This window comes from Rattus norvegicus, chromosome 17, assembly GCF_036323735.1.
Source record: "Rattus norvegicus strain BN/NHsdMcwi chromosome 17, GRCr8, whole genome shotgun sequence".
NCBI lineage: Eukaryota > Metazoa > Chordata > Mammalia > Rodentia > Muridae > Rattus > Rattus norvegicus.
The window spans coordinates 49979195-49997598 of NC_086035.1; the positions used below are offsets into that span (position 1 = coordinate 49979195).

Genomic DNA, 18404 nt, shown 5'->3' on the forward strand with positions numbered 1-18404 from the left:
ACAGGGGTCCCTGTGCTCAGTCAGATGGTTAGCTGCAAACATCTTAATCTGTATTAGTAGGGCTCTGGCAGGCCCTCTCAGAAAACATCCGTATCAGGCTCCTGTCAGCAAGCCCTTCTTGGCATCAAAACTAGTGTCTGGATTTGGCGTCTACATATGAGATGGATCATCCCCAGGTGGGGCAGTCTCTGGATGGTCTTTCCTTCAGTCTATGCTCCACTCTTTGTCGCTGTATTTCCTCCCATGAGTATTCTGTTCCACCCTTCTAAGAAGGACTCAAGCATCCACATTCTTTTCTTCCTTCTGTTTGAGTTTGATATGGTTGGTGAATTGTTTCTTGGGTATTACAAGCTTTTGGGCTAATATCCACTTATCGATGAGTGCATGCAATGTGTGTTCTTTTGTGATTGGGTTACCTCACTTAGGATGTTATTTTCTATTCCATCCATTTGTCTATGAATTTCATGATGTCATTTTTTAATAGCTGAGTAATATTCCATTATGTAGATGTACCACATTTTCTGTATCCATTCCTCTGTTGAGGATATCTGGTTTCTTTCCAGATTCTGGCTATTATAAATATGGCTGCTAGGAACATAGTGAAGTATGTGTCCTGATTATATGTTAGAGCACCTTTTGGGTGTATGCCCAGGAGGGATATAGCTGTGTACTCAGGTAGTACTATGTCCAATTTTCTGAGGAACTTTCAGACTGATTTCCAGAGTTGTTAAACAAGTTTTCAGTCCCACATTAATAGAGTAGTGTTCCTCTTTCTCCATATCCTCACCAGCATCTGTTGTTACCTGAGATTTTGATCTTGGATATTCTGACTGATGTGACATAGAATCTCAGTGTTGTTTTGATTTGCATTTCCATGATGACTAAGAATGTTGAACATTTCTTAAGGTACTCCTCAACCCTTTAATATTCCTTAGCTGAGAATTCTTTTTTTAGCTTTGTATCCCATTTTTACTAAGGTTATTTGATTCTCTGGAGTCTAACTTCTTGAGTTCTTTGTATATATTGGATACTATCCCTCTATCAGATCTATTAGTAAAGATCTTCCCCCAATCTGTTGGTTGGTATTTTGTCCTAATGACAGTGTCCTTTGCCTTAAAGAAGCATTGCAATTTTATGAGGTCCCATTTGTCGATTTGTGATGTTAGAGCATAAACCTTTGCTATTCTGTTCAAGAAATTTCCCCCAGTACCCATGTGACCGAGACTCTTTCCCACTTTTTATTCTATTAGTTTGAGTGTATCTGGTTTGATGTGGAGGTCCTGGATCCACTTGGACTTGAGATTTGTCCATGGTGATTATCGTGGATCAATTTGCATTCTTCTACAGGCTGACCTCCAGTTGAGCCAGCATATTTCTGTTGACAATGTTTTTTCCCACTGCATTGATTTAGCTCCTTTGTCAAAGATCAAGTGATCAGAGGTGTGTGGGTTCATTTCTGGGTCTTTCTATTCCATTGATCTACCTCCCTGCCTCTATACCAATACCATACAGTTTTTTTTATCACTATTGCTCTGTAATACTGCTTGACATCATGGATGGTGATTCCCCCAGAAGTTTTTATTATTGAGAATATGTATCGCTATCCTGGGTTTTTTGTTATTCCAAATGAATTTTCAAATAGCTCTTTCTAACTCTATGAAGAATTGAGTTGGAAATTTGATGGGGATTGCATTGAATTTGTAGATTGCTTTTGGCAAGATGACCATTTTTACAATATTAATCATGCCAATCAATGATCCTGGGAGATCTTTCCATCTTCTGAGAACATCTTTGATTTCTTTCTTCAGAGGCTTGAAGTTCTTGTCATACAGATCTTTTAATTGCTTGGTTGGAGTCACACCGAGATATTTTATATTATTTGTGATTATGTAAAGGGACTCATTCCCCTAATTTCTTTCTCAGCCTATTTATTCTTTGAGTAGAGGAAGGCTACTGATTTGTTTGAGCTAATTTTTTTTCTTTGTTTTTAGTTTTTTGTTTTTTTTCTTTATTAACATTAGTATTTCTTATTTACATTTCGATTGTTATTCCCTTTCCCAGTTTCCAGGCCAACATCCCCCTAATTCCTCCCCCTCCCCTTCTAGATAGGTGTTCCCCTCCCCATATCCCCCCCATTACCGCCCTCCCCCCAACAATCACGTTCACTGGGGGTTTAGTCTTGGCAGGACCAAGGGCTTCCCCTTCCACTGGTGCTCTTACTAGGCTATTCATTGCTACCTATGAGGTTGGAGCCCAGGGTCAGTCCATGTCTTTGGGTATTGGCATAGTCCCTGGAAGCTCTAGTTGGTTGGCATTGTTGTTCATATGGGGTCTCGAGCCCCTTCAAGCTCTTTCAGTCCTTTCTCTGATTCCTTCAACGGGAGTCCCGTTCTCAGTTCAGTGTTTTGCTGCTGGTATTCGCCTATGTACTTGCTATTTTGGCTGTGTCTCTCAGGAGAGATCTACATCCGGCTCCTGTCAGCCTCCACTTCTTTGCTTCATCCATCTTATTTAATTGGGTGGCTGTATATGTTTGGGCTACATGTGGGGCAGGCTCTGAATGAGTGTTCCTTCTGGCTCTGTTTTAAACTTTGCCACCCTATACGCTGCCAAGGGTATTCTTGTTCCCCTTTTAAAGAAGGAGTGAAACATTCGCAGTTTGGTCATCCCTCTTGAGTTTCATGTGTTCTGTGCATCTATAGAAATTCAAGCATTTGGGCTAATAGCCACTTCTCAATGAGTGCATACCATGTGTGTTTTTCTGTGATTGGGTTACCTCACTCCGGAGGTTATTTTCCAGTTCCATCCATTTGCCTATGAATTTCATAAGGTCATTGTTTTTGATAGCTGAGTAATATTCCATTGTGTAGATGTACCACATTTTCTGTATCCATTCCTCTGTTGAAGGGCATCTGGGTTCTTTCCAGCTTCTGGCTATTATAAATAAGCCTGCTATGAACATAGTGGAGCACATGTTTTTCTTATATGTTAGGGCATCTTTTGGGTATATGCCCAAGCAAGGTATACCTGTGTCCTCAGGTAGTTCAATGTCCATTTTTCTGAGGAACCTCCAGACTGATTTCCAGAATGGTTGTACCAGTCTGCAATCCCACCAACAATGGAAGAGTGTTCCTCTTTCCCCACTTGCTCGCCAGCATTTGCTATCACCTGAGGTTTTGATCTTAGCCATTCTCACTGGTGTGAGGTGAAATTTCAGGTTGTTTTGATTTGCATTTCCCTTATGACTAAAGCTGTTGAACATTTCTTTAGGTGCTTCTCAGCCATTCGGCATTCCTCAGCTGTGAATTCTTTGTTTAGCTCTGAACTCCATTTTTTAATAGGGTTATTTGTCTCCCTGTGGTCTAACTTCTTGAGTTCTTTGTAAATTTTGGATATAAGCCCTCTATCTGTTGTAGGATTGGTAAAGATCTTTTCCCAATCTGTTGGTTGTCATTTTGTCCTAAGAACAGTGTCCTTTGCCTAACATAAGCTTTGCAGTTTTATGAGATCCCATTTGTCGATTCTTGATCTTAGAGCATAAGCCATTGGTGTTTTGTTCAGGAAATTTTCTCCAGTGCCCATGTGTTCGAGATGCTTCCCCACTTTTTCTTCTATTAGTTTGAGTGTATCTGGTTTGATGTGGAGGTCCTTGATTCACTTGGACTTAAGCTTTGTACAGGATGATAAGCATGGTTCAATCTGCATTTAGTTGACCTCCAGTTTAACCAACACCATTTGCTGAAAATGCTCTTTTTTCCACTGGATGGTTTTGGGTCCTTTGTGAAAAATCAAGTGACCATTGGTGTGTGGGTTCATTTCTGGGTCTTCAATTCTATTTCATTGGTCTATCTGTCTGTCTCTGTACCAATACCATGCAGTTTTTATCACTATTGCTCTGCAATCCTGCTTGAGTTCAGGGACAGTGATTCCCCCAGAAGTCCTTTTATTGTTGAGGATAGTTTTAGCTATCCTGGGTTTTTTGTTATTCCAGATGAATTTGCAAATTGTTCTGTCTAACTCTATGAAGAATTGGATTGGTATTTTGATGGGGATTGCATTGAATCTGTAGATCGTTTTTGGTAAAATGGCCATTTTTACTATGTTAGTCCTGCCAGGTTATCATTGAGTAGAGCATTGTTCAACTTCCATGTATATGTGGGCGTTCTTCCCTTATTGTTATTGAAGACCAGCTTTAGCTCCTGGTGGTCTGATAGGGTGCATGGGATTATTATTATTATTTCTATCTTTCTGTATCTGTTGGGGCCTGTTTTATGACCAATTATATGGTCAATTTTGGAGAAAGTACCATGAGGTGGTGATAAGAAGGTATATCCTTTTGTTTTAGGATTGAATGTTCTATCAATATCTGTTAAGTCCGTTTGGTTCATGACTTCTCTTAGTCTGCCTATGTCTCTGTTTAATTTCTGTTTCGATAATCCGTCCATTAATGAGAGTGGGGTGTTGAAATCTCCTAATATTATTGTGTGAGGTGCAATGTGAGTTTTGAGCTTTAGCAAGGTTTCTTTTGTGTATGTAGGTGCCCTTGTATTTGGAGCATAGTTATTTAAGATTGAGAGTTCATTTTGGTGGATTTTTCCTTTGATGAATATGAAGTGTCCTTTCATATCTTTTTTGATTACTTTTAGTTGAAAATTGATTTTATTTTATTTTATTTTATTTTATTTTATTTGATATTAGAATGGCTACTCCAGCTTGCTTCTTCTGACCATTTGCTTGGAAAGTTGTTTTTGTTTTCCAGCCTTTCACTCTGAGGTAGTGTCTGTCTTTGTCTCTGAGGTGTGTTTCCTGCAGAGTATTCTGCTTTCGGGCATGTAGTCTTTCCTGTCTACTGGTCTTCAGCTGTTCCTGTGGGCCTGTGTCCTGAGTTCACCAGGCTGGTCCCTTGGAGTAGAAAAGTTGGTCTTACCTGTGGTCCTGCGGCTCAGGTTTGCTGGTGGGGGATTGCTTTTGAGCTCTCTGTGAGGGTGGTAACCAGGAGGGCCTGGGCTGCCTCTCTGGGAACCCCCATGCACCGGGGTCCCAGATGGCGTTAGGTGTTTTCCTGTGGAGTCAGAAATGTGGGCAGAGTGTAGTCTCTTCTGGCTTCCCAGGCGTGTCTGCCTCTCTGAAGGTTTAGCTCTCCCTCCCACGGGATTTGGGTGGAGAGAACTGTTGATCCAGTCCCTTCAGGTCTGGGCAGTGTCTTGTTTGAGCTAATTTTATACACAGCTACTTTACTGAAGTTGTTTATCAGGCTTAGTAGTTCTCTGGTGGAACTTTTGAGATCTATTAAGTATACTATCATCTGCAAATAGCGATATTTTGACTTCTTCCTTTTCAATTTCTATACCTTTGACCTCCTTTCTTTTTCTCTGATCGCTCTGGCTAGGATTTTGAGTACTATATTAAGTAAGTAGGGAGAGAATGGGCAGGCTTGTCTAGTTTCTTATTTTAGTGTGATTGGTTCAAGTTTCTCTCCATTTAGTTTGATGTTGACTACTGGTTTACTGTATATTGCTTTTACTATGTTTGGGTACGGACCTTGAATTCCTGATATTTCCAAGACTTTTAAGATGAAGGGTGTTGAATTTCATCAAATGCTTTCTCAACATCTAATGTGGTGATCATGTGTTTTTTTTTTCTTTGAGTTTGTTTATATAGTGGATTATATAGATGGATTTCCATATATTGAAATATCCCTGTATCCCTGAGATGAAGCCTACTTAATCATGATGGATGATCATTTTGATGTGTTCTTGAATTCAGTTTGTAAGAATCTTATTGAGTACTTTTCCATCGATATTCATAAGGGAACTTGGCCTAAAGTTCCCTTTCTTTTTTGGGTCTTTGTGTGGTTTAGGTACAAGCTTAATTGTAAATGCAAAGGAGGAATTGGGTAGTGTTCCTTATGTTTCTATTTTGTGGAATAGTTTGGACAATATTGGTATTAGGTCTTTTATGAAGGTCTGAGAATTCTGCATTAAACCCATTGGATCCTGGACTATTTTTGGTTAGGAGACTTTTAATAACTTCTTCTCTTTCTTTAGTAGCTATGGGACCTTTTAGATGGTTTCTCTGACCTGATAAAATTGTCCATTTTATTCAGATTTTCTAGTTTTGTTGAATTTAGGCTTTCATAGTAGGATCTGATAATTTTTTTAAAAATTTCCTCAGATTCTGTTGTTATGTCTCCTTTGTCAGTCCTAATTTTGTTCATTTGGACACACTCTCTGTGCCCTGTGGCTACTCTGGCTAAGGGTTTATCTATCTGGTTGATCTTCTCAAAGAACCAGCTCGTGGTTTTGTTGATTCTTTGTATAGTTTTTTTGTTTCTATTTGGTTGATTTCAGCTCTGAGTTTGATTATTTTCTACCTTCTATTCCTCTTGTGTGTATTTGCTTCTTTCTGTTCTAGAGGTTTTAGGTGTGCTATCAAGCTGCTGATGTATGCTCTCTCCTGTTTCTTTTTAGAGGCACTCAGAGCCATGAGCTTTCCTCTTAGCACAGCTTTCATTGTGTCCCATACGTTTGGGTATGTTTTGCCTTTATTATCTTTAAATTCTAAAAAGTGTTTAATTTCTTTCTTTATTTTCCCTTAAACTAGTTATTATTGAGTAGATCATTGTTCAGCGTCCATGTATATGTGGGCTTTCTGTTGTTTTTCTTGTTATTAAAGACCAGTCTTAGTCCATGATGATGGGATTATTATATTATAGAATACATGGGATTATTTCTATCTTCCTGTATCTGTTGAGGCCTGTTTTGTGACTGATTATATGTTCAGTTTTGGAGAAGGTACCATGAGGTCCTGAGAAGAAGGTATATTCTTTTTTTTTTAGGATGAAATGTTCTATAGATATATTTTAAATCTATTTGGTTCATAACTTCTGTTAGTTTCTCTCTATCTCTGCTTAGTTTCTGTTTCCATGATCTGTCCAATGCTGAGAGTCGGTGTTGGAGTCTCCCACTATTATTGTCTGAGGTGCAGTGTGTGCTTTTCAATTTAGTAAAGTTTCTTTTATGGTTGTAGGTTCCCTTTCATTTGGAGCATAAATATTTAAAATTGAGAGCTCATCTTAGTGGGTTTTTTCTTTGTTGACTATGACATATCCTTCCTTATCTTTTTTGATAACTTTTGGTTAAAAGTCAATTTTATCCAATATTAGAATGGCTTCTCCAGTTTGTTTCTTGGGACCATGTGTTTGGAAAATTCCTTTCTAGCTCCTTACTCTGATGTTGTGTCTGGCTTTGTGACTGAGGTGGGTGGCCTGTGTGCAGCAAAATACTGGGTCTCCTTTATGTATTTACTTTGTTAGTTTATTTCTTTTATTGGAGAATTGAGTCCATTGATGTTAAGAAATATTAAAGAACAGTGATTGTTGTTTCCTGATATTTTTGTTGTTAGAGTTGTAATTATGTTGGTGTGGCTATCTTCTGTTGATTTTGTTGAAAGCAGATTACTTTCTTACTTTTTTCTAGGGTGTAGTTTCCCTCCTTGGGTTGACTTCTCCCCCCCCCCATTATTTTTTGTAGGGCTGGATTTGTGGAAAGATATTGTATAAATCTGGCTTTGTCATGGAATATTTTGCTTTCTCCATATTACAATTGAGAGTATCACTGTATATAGTAGTCTTGGCTGGCATTTTTGTTCTCTTAGGGTCTGTATGACATCTGCCAAGGATCTTCTAGCTTTCATAGCCTCTGTTGAGAAATCTGGTGTAATTCCGATAGGTTTACCTTTATATGTTACTTGACCTTTTCCTCTTACTGCTTGTAATATTCTTTCTTTGATTTTTGTGTTTGGTATTTTGACTATTATGTGATGGCAGGAATTTCTTTTCTGCTTCAATCTATTTGGAGTTCTTTGGACTTGTATATTCATGGGCATCTCTTTTTTTGTTTTTAGTTTAGAGAAGTTTTCTTGCATAATTTTGTTGAAGATATTTACTCGCTTTTTAAGTTGGGAATCTTCACTCTCCTCTATATCTATTATTTTTAGGTTTGATCCTCTCATTGTGTCCTGGAGTTCCTGGAAGTTTTGGGTTAGTAGCTGTTTGCTTTTTGCACTTTGACTATTGTGTCAATGTTTTCTATGATATCTTCTGCCCCTGAGATTCTTTCTTCTATCTCTTTTATTCTGTTTGTTTTGCTTACATTTATGCCTCCTAATCTCTTTCCTAGGTTTTCTGTTTCCAGGGTGTCTCTGTGATTTCTTTATTATTTCTTTTTTTTTCTTTCTTTTTTTTATTATTTTTTTTATTAACTTGAGTATTTCTTATATACATTTCAAGTGTTATTCCCTTTCCCGGTTTCCGGGCAAACATCCCCCTCCCCCCTCCCCTTCCTTATGGGTGTCCCCCTCCCAACCCTCCCCCCATTGCCGCCCTCCCCCCATAGTCTAGTTCACTGGGGGTTCAGTCTTAGCAGGACCCAGGGCTTCCCCTTCCACTGGTGCTCTTACTAGGATATTCATTGCTACCTATGGGGTCAGAGTCCAGGGTCAGTCCATGTATAGTATTTAGGTAGTGGCTTAGTCCCTGGAAGCTCTGGTTGCTTGACATTGTTGTACTTTTGGGGTCTCGAGCCCCTTCAAGCTCTTCCAGTTCTTTCGATGATTCCTTCAACAGGGGACCTATTCTCAGTTCAGTGGTTTGCGGCTGGCATTCGCCTCTGTATTTGCTGTATTCTGGCTGTGTCTCTCAGGAGCGATCTATATCCGGCTCCTGTCGGTCTGCACTTCTTTGCTTCATCCATCTTGTCCAATTGGGTGGCTGTATATGTATGGGCCACCTGTGGGGCAGGCTCTGAATAGGTGTTCCTTCAGTCTCTGTTTTAATCTTTGCCTCTCCCTTCCCAGCCAAGGGTATTCTTTTTCCTCATTTTTTTTTTTTTTTTTTTTTTTTTTTTTTTTTTTTATTAACTTGAGTATTTCTTATATACATTTCGAGTGTTATTCCCTTTCCCGGTTTCCGGGCAAACATCCCCCTCCCCCCTCCCCTTCCTTATGGGTGTTCCCCTCCCAACCCTCCCACCATTGCCGCCCTCCCCCCATAGACTAGTTCACTGGGGGTTCAGTCTTAGCAGGACCCAGGGCTTCCCCTTCCACTAGTGCTCTTACTAGGATATTCATTGCTACCTATGGGGTCAGAGTCCAGGGTCAGTCCATGTATAGTCTTTAGGTAGTGGCTTAGTCCCTGGAAGCTCTGGTTGCTTGGCATTGTTGTACTTTTGGGGTCTCGAGCCCCTTCAAGCTCTTCCAGTTCTTTCTCTGATTCCTTCAATAGGGGACCTATTCTCGGTTCAGTGGTTTGCTGCTGGCATTCGCCTCTGTATTTGCTGTATTCTGGCTGTGTCTCTCAGGAGCGATCTACATCCGGCTCCTGTCGGTCTGCACTTCTTTGCTTCATCCATCTAGTCCAATTGGGTGGCTGTATATGTATGGGCCAAATGTGGGACAGGCTCTGAATGGGTGTTCCTTCAGTCTCTGTTTTAATCTTTGCCTCTCCCTTCCCTGCCAAGGGTATTCTTTTTCCTCATTTAAAGAAGGAGTGAAGCATTCACATTTTGATCATCCGTCTTGAGTTTCGTTTGTTCTAGGGATCTAGGGTAATTCAAGCATTTGGGCTAATAGCCACTTATCAATGAGTGCATACCATGTATGTCTTTCTGTGATTGGGTTAGTTCACTCAGGATGATATTTTCCAGTTCCAACCATTTGCCTACGAATTTCATAAACTCGTTGTTTTTGATAGCTGAGTAGTATTCCATTGTGTAGATGTACCACATTTTCTGTATCCATTCCTCTGTTGAAGGGCATCTGGGTTCTTTCCATTTTCTGGCTATTATAAATAAGGCTGCGATGAACATAGTGGAGCACGTGTCTCTTTTATATGTTGAGGCATCTTTTGGGTATATGCCCAAGAGAGGTATAGCTGGATCCTCAGGCAGTTCAATGTCCAATTTTCTGAGGAACCTCCAGACTGATTTCCAGAATGGTTTTACCAGTCTGCAATCCCACCAACAATGGAGGAGTGTTCCTCTTTCTCCACATTCTCGCCAGCATCTGCTGTCACCTGAGTTTTTGATCTTAGCCATTCTCACTGGTGTGAGGTGAAATCTCAGGGTTGTTTTGATTTGCATTTCCCTTATGACTAAAGATGTTGAACATTTCTTTAGGTGTTTCTCAGCCATTCGGCATTCCTCAGCTGTGAATTCTTTGTTTAGCTCTGAACCCCATTTTTTAATAGGGTTATTTGTTTCCCTACGGTCTAACTTCTTGAGTTCTTTGTATATTTTGGATATAAGGCCTCTATCTGTTGTAGGATTGGTAAAGATCTTTTCCCAATCTGTTGGTTGCCGTGTTGTCCTAACCACAGTGTCCTTTGCCTTACAGAAGCTTTGCAGTTTTATGAGATCCCATTTGACGATTCTTGATCTTAGAGCATAAGCCATTGGTGTTTTGTTCAGGAAATTTTTTCCAGTGCCCATGTGTTCCAGATGCTTCCCTAGTTTTTCTTCTATTAGTTTGAGTGTGTCTGGTTTGATGTGGAGGTCCTTGATCCACTTGGACTTAAGCTTTGTACAGGGTGATAAGCATGGATCGATCTGCATTCTTCTACATGTTGCCCTCCAGTTGAACCAGCACCATTTGCTGAAAATGCTATCTTTTTTCCATTGGATGGTTTTGGCTCCTTTGTCAAAAATCAAGTGACCATTGGTGTGTGGGTTCATTTCTGGGTCTTCAATTCTATTCCATTGGTCTATCTGTCTGTCTCTGTACCAATACCATGCAGTTTTTATCACTATTGCTCTGTAATACTGCTTGAGTTCAGGGATAGTGATTCCCCCTGAAGTCCTTTTATTGTTGAGGAGAGCTTTAGCTATCCTGGGTTTTTTGTTATTCCAGATGAATTTGCAAATTGTTCTGTCTAACTCTTTGAAGAATTGGATTGGTATTTTGATGGGGATTGCATTGAATCTGTAGATTGCTTTTGGTAAAATGGCCATTTTTACTAAATTAATCCTGCCAATCCATGAGCATGGGAGATCTTTCCATCTTCTGAGGTCTTCTTCAATTTCTTTCCTCAGTGTCTTGAAGTTCTTATTGTACAGATCTTTTACTTGCTTGGTTAAAGTCACACCGAGGTACTTTATATTATTTGGGTCTATTATGAAGGGTGTCGTTTCCCTAATTTCTTTCTCGGCTTGTTTCTCTTTTGTATAGAGGAAGGCAACTGATTTATTTGAGTTAATTTTATACCCAGCCACTTTGCTGTAGTTGTTTATCAGCTTTAGTAGTTCTCTGGTGGAACTTTTGGGATCACTTAAATATACTATCATGTCATCTGCAAATAGTGATATTTTGACCTCTTCTTTCCGATCTGTATCCCCTTGATCTCCTTTTGTTGTCTGATTGCTCTGGCTAGAACTTCAAGAACTATATTGAATAAGTAGGGAGAGAGTGGGCAGCCTTGTCTAGTCCCTGATTTTATTGGGATTGCTTCAAGTTTCTCTCCATTTAGTTTAATGTTAGCAACTGGTTTGCTGTATATGGCTTTTACTATGTTTAGGTATGGGCCTTGAATTCCTATTCTTTCCAGGACTTTTATCATGAAGGGGTGTTGAATTTTGTCAAATGCTTTCTCATCATCTAATGAAATGATCATGTGGTTCTGTTCTTTCAGTTTGTTTATATAATGGATCACGTTGATGGTTTTCCGTATATTAAACCATCCCTGCATGCCTGGGATGAAGCCTACTTGATCATGGTGGATGATTGTTTTGATGTGCTCTTGAATTCGGTTTGCCAGAATTTTATTGAGTATTTTTGCATCGATATTCATAAGGGAAATTGGTCTAAAGTTCTCTTTCTTTGTTGTTTCTTTGTGTGGTTTAGGTATAAGAGTAATTGTGGCTTCGTAGAAGGAATTCGGTAGTACTCCATCTGTTTCAATTTTGTGGAATAGTTTGGATAATATTGGTATGAGGTCTTCTATGAAGGTTTGATAGAATTCTGCACTAAACCCGTCTGGACCTGGGCTCTTTTTGGTTGGGAGACCTTTAATGACTGCTTCTATTTCCTTAGGAGTTATGGGGTTGTTCAACTGGTTTATCTGTTCCTGATTTAACTTCGATACCTGGTATCTGTCTAGGAAATTGTCCATTTCCTGAAGATTTTCAAGTTTTGTTGAATATAGGTTTTTATAGTAAGATCTGATGATTTTTTGAATTTCCTCTGAATCTGTAGTTATGTCTCCCTTTTCATTTCTGATTTCGTTAATTTGGACACACTCTCTGTGTCCTCTCGTTAGTCTGGCTAAGGGTTTATCTCTCTTGTTGATTTTCTCAAAGAACCAACTTTTGGTTCTGTTGATTCTTTCTATGGTCCTTTTTGTTTCTACTTGGTTGATTTCAGCTCTGAGTTTGATTATTTCCTGCCTTCTACTCCTCCTGGGTGTATTTGCTTCTTTTTGTTCTAGAGCTTTTAGGTGTGCTGTCAAGCTGCTGACATATGCTCTTTCCTGTTTCTTTCTGCAGGCACTCAGCGCTATGAGTTTTCCTCTTAGCACAGCTTTCATTGTGTCCCATAAGTTTGGGTATGTTGTATCTTCATTTTCATTAAATTCTAAAAAGTTTTTAATTTCTTTCTTTATTTCTTCCTTGACCAGGTTATCATTGAGTAGAGCATTGTTCAATTTCCACGTATATGTGGGCATTCTTCCCTTATTGTTATTGAAGACCAGTTTTAGGCCGTGGTGGTCCGATAGCACGCATGGGATTATTTCTATCTTTCTGTACCTGTTGAGGCCCGTTTTTTGACCAATTATATGGTCAATTTTGGAAAAAGTACCATGAGGAGCTGAGAAGAAGGTATATCCTTTTGCTTTAGGATAGAATGTTCTATAAATATCCGTTAAGTCCATTTGGCTCATGACTTCTCTTAGTCTGTCGACATCACTGTTTAATTTCTGTTTCCATTATCTGTCCATTGATGAGAGTGGTGTGTTGAAATCTCCCACTATTATTGTGTGAGGTGCAATGTGTGCTTTGAACTTTAGTAAGGTTTCTTTTACGTATGTAGGTGCCCTTGTATTTGGGGCATAGATATTTAGGATTGAGAGTTCATCTTGGTGGATTTTTCCTTTGATGAATATGAAGTGTCCTTCCTTATCTTTTTTGATGACTTTTAGTTGGAAATTGATTTTATTTGATATTAGAATGGCTACTCCAGCTTGCTTCTTCTGACCATTTGCTTGGAAAGTTGTTTTCCAGCCTTTCACTCTGAGGTAGTGTCTGTCTTTGTCTCTGAGGTGTGTTTCCTGTAGGCAGCAGAATGCAGGGTCCTCGTTGTGTATCCAGTTTGTTAATCTATGTCTTTTTATTGGGGAGTTGAGGCCATTGATATTGAGAGATATTAAGGAATAGTGATTATTGCTTCCCATTATATTCATATTTGGATGTGAGGTTATGTTTGTGTGCTTTCATTCTCTTTGTTTTGTTGCCAAGACGATTAGTTTCTTGCTTCTTCTAGGGTATAGCTTGCCTCCTTATGTTGGGCTTTACCATTTATTATCCTTTGTAGTGCTGGATTTGTAGAAAGATATTGTGTAAATTTGGTTTTGTCATGGAATATCTTGGTTTCTCCATCAATGTTAATTGAGAGTTTTGCTGCATACAGTAACCTGGGCTGGCATTTGTGTTCTCTTAGGGTCTGTATAACATCAGTCCAGGATCTTCTGGCCTTCATAGTTTCTGGCGAGAAGTCTGGTGTGATTCTGATAGGTCTCCCTTTATATGTTACTTGACCTTTTTCCCTTACTGCTTTTAATATTCTTTCTTTATTTTGTGCGTTTGGTGTTTTGACAATTATGTGACGGGAGGTGTTTCTTTTCTGGTCCAATCTATTTGGAGTTCTGTAGGCTTCTTGTATGTCTATGGGTATCTCTTTTTTTAGGTTAGGGACATTTTCTTCTATGATTTTGTTGAAGATATTTACTGGTCCTTTGAGCTGGGAGTCTTCACCCTCTTTTATACCTCTTATCCTTAGGTTTGATCTTCTCATTGAGTCCTGGATTTCCTGTATGTTTTGGACCAGTAGCTTTTTCTGCTTTACATTATCTTTGACAGTTGAGTCAATGATTTCTATGGAATCTTCTGCTCCTGAGATTCTCTCTTCCATCTCTTGTATTCTGTTGGTGAAGCTTGTATCTACAGCTCCTTGTCTCTTCTTTCGGTTTTCTATATCCAGGGTTGTTTCCATGTGTTCTTTCTTGATTGCTTCTATTTCCATTTTTAATTCCTTCAACTGTTTGATTGTGTTTTCCTGGAATTCTTTCAGGGATTTTTGTGTCTCCTCTCTATGGGCTTCTACTTGTTTATTTATGTTTTCCTGGAATTCTTTCAGGGATTTTTGTGTCTCCTCTCTATGGGCTTCTACTTGTTTATTTATGTTTTCCTGGAATTCTTTCAGGGATTTTTGCGATTCTTTCAGGCATTTTTGCGATTCCTCTCTGTAGGCTTCTACTTGTTCTCTAAGGGAGTTCTTCACGTCTTTCTTGAAGTCCTCCAGCATCATGATCAAAAATGATTTTGAAACTAGATCTTGCTTTTCTGGTGTGTTTGGATATTCCATGTTTGTTTTGATGGGAGAATTGGGCTCCGATGGTGCCATGTAGTCTTGGTTTCTGTTGCTTGGGTTCCTGCGCTTGCCTCTCGCCATCAGATTATCTCTAGTGTTACTTTGTTCTGCTATTTCTGACAGTGGCTAGACTGTCCTATAAGCCTGTGTGTCAGGAGTGCTGTAGACCTGTTTTCCTCTCTTTCAGTCAGTTATGGGGACAGAGTGTTCTGATTTCGGGCGTGTAGTTTTTCCTCTCTACAGGTTTTCAGCTGTTCCTGTGGGCCTGTGTCTTGAGTTCACCAGGCAGCTTTCTTGCAGCAGAAAATTTGGTCTTACCTGTAGTCCCGAGGCTCAAGTTCGCTCGTGGGGTGCTGCCCACGGGCTCTCTGCAGCGGCAGCAACCAGGAAGACCTGTGCCGCCCCTTCCGGGAGCTTCAGTGTACCAGGGTTCCAGATGGTCTTTGGCTTTTTCCTCTGGCGTCGGAGATGTGTGTGCAGAGAGCAGTCTCTTCTGGTTTCCCAGGCTTGTCTGCCTCTCTGAAGGTTTAGCTCTCCCTCCCACCGGATTTGGGTGCAGAGAACTGTTTATCCGGTCTGTTTCCTTCAGGTTCTGGCAGTGTCTCAGGCAGGGGTCCTGCCACTCCTGGGCCCTCCCCCACGGGAGCCCAGAGGCCTTATACAGTTTCCTCTTGGGCCAGGGATGTGCGCAGGGGTGAGCATTGTTGGTGGTCTCTTCCGCTCTGCAGCCTCAGGAGTGCCCACCTGACCAGGCAGTTGGGTCTCTCTCTTACAGGGTCTGGGGGCAGAGAGCTGCTGCGGGCCGGGATCTTTATTATTTCTATTTCCATTTTTAGATCCTGGATGGTTTTGTTCAATCCCTTCACCTGTTTGTTTGTGTATTCTTTTAATTCTTTAAGGGATTTTTGTGTTTCCTCTTTTGGGCTTTTACCTGTTTACCTGTGTTGTCCTATATTTCTTTAGGGAGTTATTTATGTCATCGTGAGATGTGATTTTAAATCAGAATCTTGCTCTTCCAGTATCAGTATTTTGGGGTATCCAGGACTTGTTGTAATGGAAGAACTGGGTTCTGATGATACCAAGGAGCCTTGGTTTCTGTTGCTTAGGTTCTTATGCTTGCCTCTCACTATCTGGATATCTCTGGTGTTAATTGGTCTTGCTGTCTCTGAGTGGAGCTTGTCCCTCCTGTGGGCCTGTGATCCTGTGATCTTAGGAGTGAGAGTACTTCTGGGACACCAACTCTCTCCAGGCGGGATTTGGGTCAGGAGGACTATGGGACAGCATTTGCTCTGGCCACAGATGGAGACCAGAAGGGTCCTATCCCAGGCTGTCTGCTGTTCCTATGCCCTGTGTGCTCCTGGAAGGTCCCTCTTTGGACAGTGACTTGAGTGAAAGTGGTGTCCCACCTATGGGCCTGTGGCTTTGGAATGAGATTACTCTTGGGAGACCAGCTCTCTCCAGGCAGGATTTGGGTATGGAGGGCTGTAGGACAGTCTTAGTTCCATGGCACAGATGGAGACTGGAAGGATCCTGTCCTAGACTGCTTTGCAGTTCTTGTGCCCTGCACACTCCTGGCAAATCCCTCTTCAGACAATTATTGGAGTGAAAGTGGGGTCTCACATGTGTGTTTAGGAATGAGAGTATGCCTGGGAGACCAGCTGTCTCTGGGCGGGATCCAGGCACGGAGGGCAGAGGGATATCTCTGGTGTTAATTGGTCTTGCTGTCTCTGAGTGGAGCTTGTCCCTCCACAGACTTGGATACAGAAGTCAGAACTAATGTGGAAATAGTGAGTTAAGGATCACTGGATATTAAGATCATATTAAGACAGTCCTAGCTCTGGCTGCAGATGGAGACCCACAAATGCAACAAAGTAATTTTATGATTGAGTGTCACCACATGAGGACACAGCATTAGCAAGGTCGAGAACTACTGGACTAGAGACTGAAGGGTGAACATGAAGCAAAAGTCTGGGTCCATGACAATGTTTGCATGGTCCCCAAGGTAGTGAAAATAGGAACCTATTTGCACAATTCTCTATGGTCCAAGTACTACATTCAAATAACACAAAACTTGTGAAAAAGGAGAAAGCAAAGACAGCACATGATCATACCGATTAGGGAAAATTGCCCTGTATGTAGCAGAAGCATTCTGTCTTTAGCAATGTGTGTAACCCATGCCCTTGGAGCAGCCTGCCTTCTAAAAGAATTGTTATTTGCAGGGGCATGTCAGTAGTCATGATTCTGACCAAGTGGAATGCTGTTGGAGAATGGAGGCGAATGATGGGCCCAGTAGACCCAGAAGAAGCAAAACTGCTGTCTCCAAATTCCCTCCGAGCCAGATATGGAATAGACGTTTTGAGAAATGCTGTCCATGGGGCATCTAACATGTCTGAAGCAGCAACTGCCATTAGTAATGTGTTCACAGAGAGCAATTTTGAGAACTAGGACAAATACTAGAGTAAGTACTATAAAGCATATGCCACTTTAACAAATGTTGGTTTCCTTCTTAAGTTTAGTTTTGAGATTATAATTATGACATTTCATCTGTCTCTTTTCTCCCTCTAAGTCTTTCCACATACACATCCCCACTCTCATTCCTAAATATAACCTGTTTATATTTATATTTATTGGCTGACCACTGGGCACTGGACAGTCAATTAATGTGAGACAGAATCTCACAGCAAACTCCCTGATCCTCTGCTCCCCTTTTCACCATGTTTCCTGGGTCTTAGGTTCAAGAGTATCTTGTATATGTATCTATTGGGAACAGGCTCCACAACTCTGCATTTAACTCAGTGTTTCATGGGTAGGAGCTAGGCAACTTAAGTACTAAAATACATCTGGAAATATGGGCGAGAATTTCAAAGTCAAAGATAGAGTCAAGGAAAAGAATTCAGTTATAAGTTTCTAAGTCATACACACACACATACACACACATATGCATATATATGTATGTATATAAAGACACACACACATTCAAACTCTCTTGATGCTTGCATGTAAAGATCTTTTGGATGCTGTATTTCCATGCCTTTGTGCTACATAATTATTACTATGAGGGTAGTATTACAAGTCTCTTTCACATATTCAAGATTTATTTTTCTCAACTCTTGCTGTGTGCTGCAGAGCTGAGTATACACAATTCCTTATGCTGGATGGGTTTATGACTGTAAGAACAGGAGATAGGAAGGACTGTGTGTTCTAGGGCTATTGAGATATCAGCAGATGCTTGCAGGAAGTAAAGGGGGGAGGGGAATGAGACACGAGCTCATCCAGACAAGTCATTTGGCAGTCATCAATGTGAAATAATACAGAAGTCAGAACTAATGTGGAAACAGTGAGTTAAGGATCAGTGGATATTAATATCATTCTTAGAAGACTATATTATACCTGTGAGATTTGGTAATTGGCTACTATTCTAGCAAAGAAGTGAGTAGAGTTACTTTTCTGGTTTCAGTTTACTTATGGAATAAGGAAACTAACCACTCTCAAACAGAAGATTCAAAAGAGAGAAGTGACTTAGAAAACATTACACATTCTGTGATGGTAACACCAGGTAGATGATATCCAGAATTGATGATAAATCATATTATAGGAGCTAGGGAGTTTGAGAAGATTCCAGTATGGTGAAATCAACAAAATGGTGAACAGTGCCTGTCCTCCTCATGGGACTGAGAAGAACATAGCCAGAAACTGTCAGAAAGAAAATTTTCAGGAACCTTGAAAGTAAAGATTTGTAGGAACCCAAAAATGATCATTCAATATAA

The 18404-nt window shown here is 40.3% G+C and overlaps 2 protein-coding genes across 12 annotated transcripts in view; one reads left to right on the forward strand and one right to left on the reverse strand.

Moving 5' to 3' along the window:
- Positions 1-18404, forward strand: part of Nme8 (NME/NM23 family member 8) — a 67750-nt gene that overhangs the window by 46334 nt on the left and 3012 nt on the right. For 9 of the 11 annotated variants that reach the window (XM_017600636.3, XM_039095975.2, XM_063276669.1 and 6 more), the window contains one exon: positions 16857-17095. In XM_017600636.3, coding sequence (XP_017456125.1) covers positions 16857-17082 — 226 coding nt within the window. In that variant the 3' untranslated portion in view covers positions 17083-17095. Of the gene's footprint in view, positions 1-7998; positions 8042-16856; positions 17096-18404 lie in introns of all 11 variants that reach the window. The other 2 variants (XR_005495310.1, XR_010058906.1) reach the window with 1 other exon arrangement.
- The window catches only part of Sfrp4 (secreted frizzled-related protein 4), a 51917-nt gene that overhangs the window by 4663 nt on the left and 28850 nt on the right, over positions 1-18404 (reverse strand). The window lies entirely within an intron of this gene.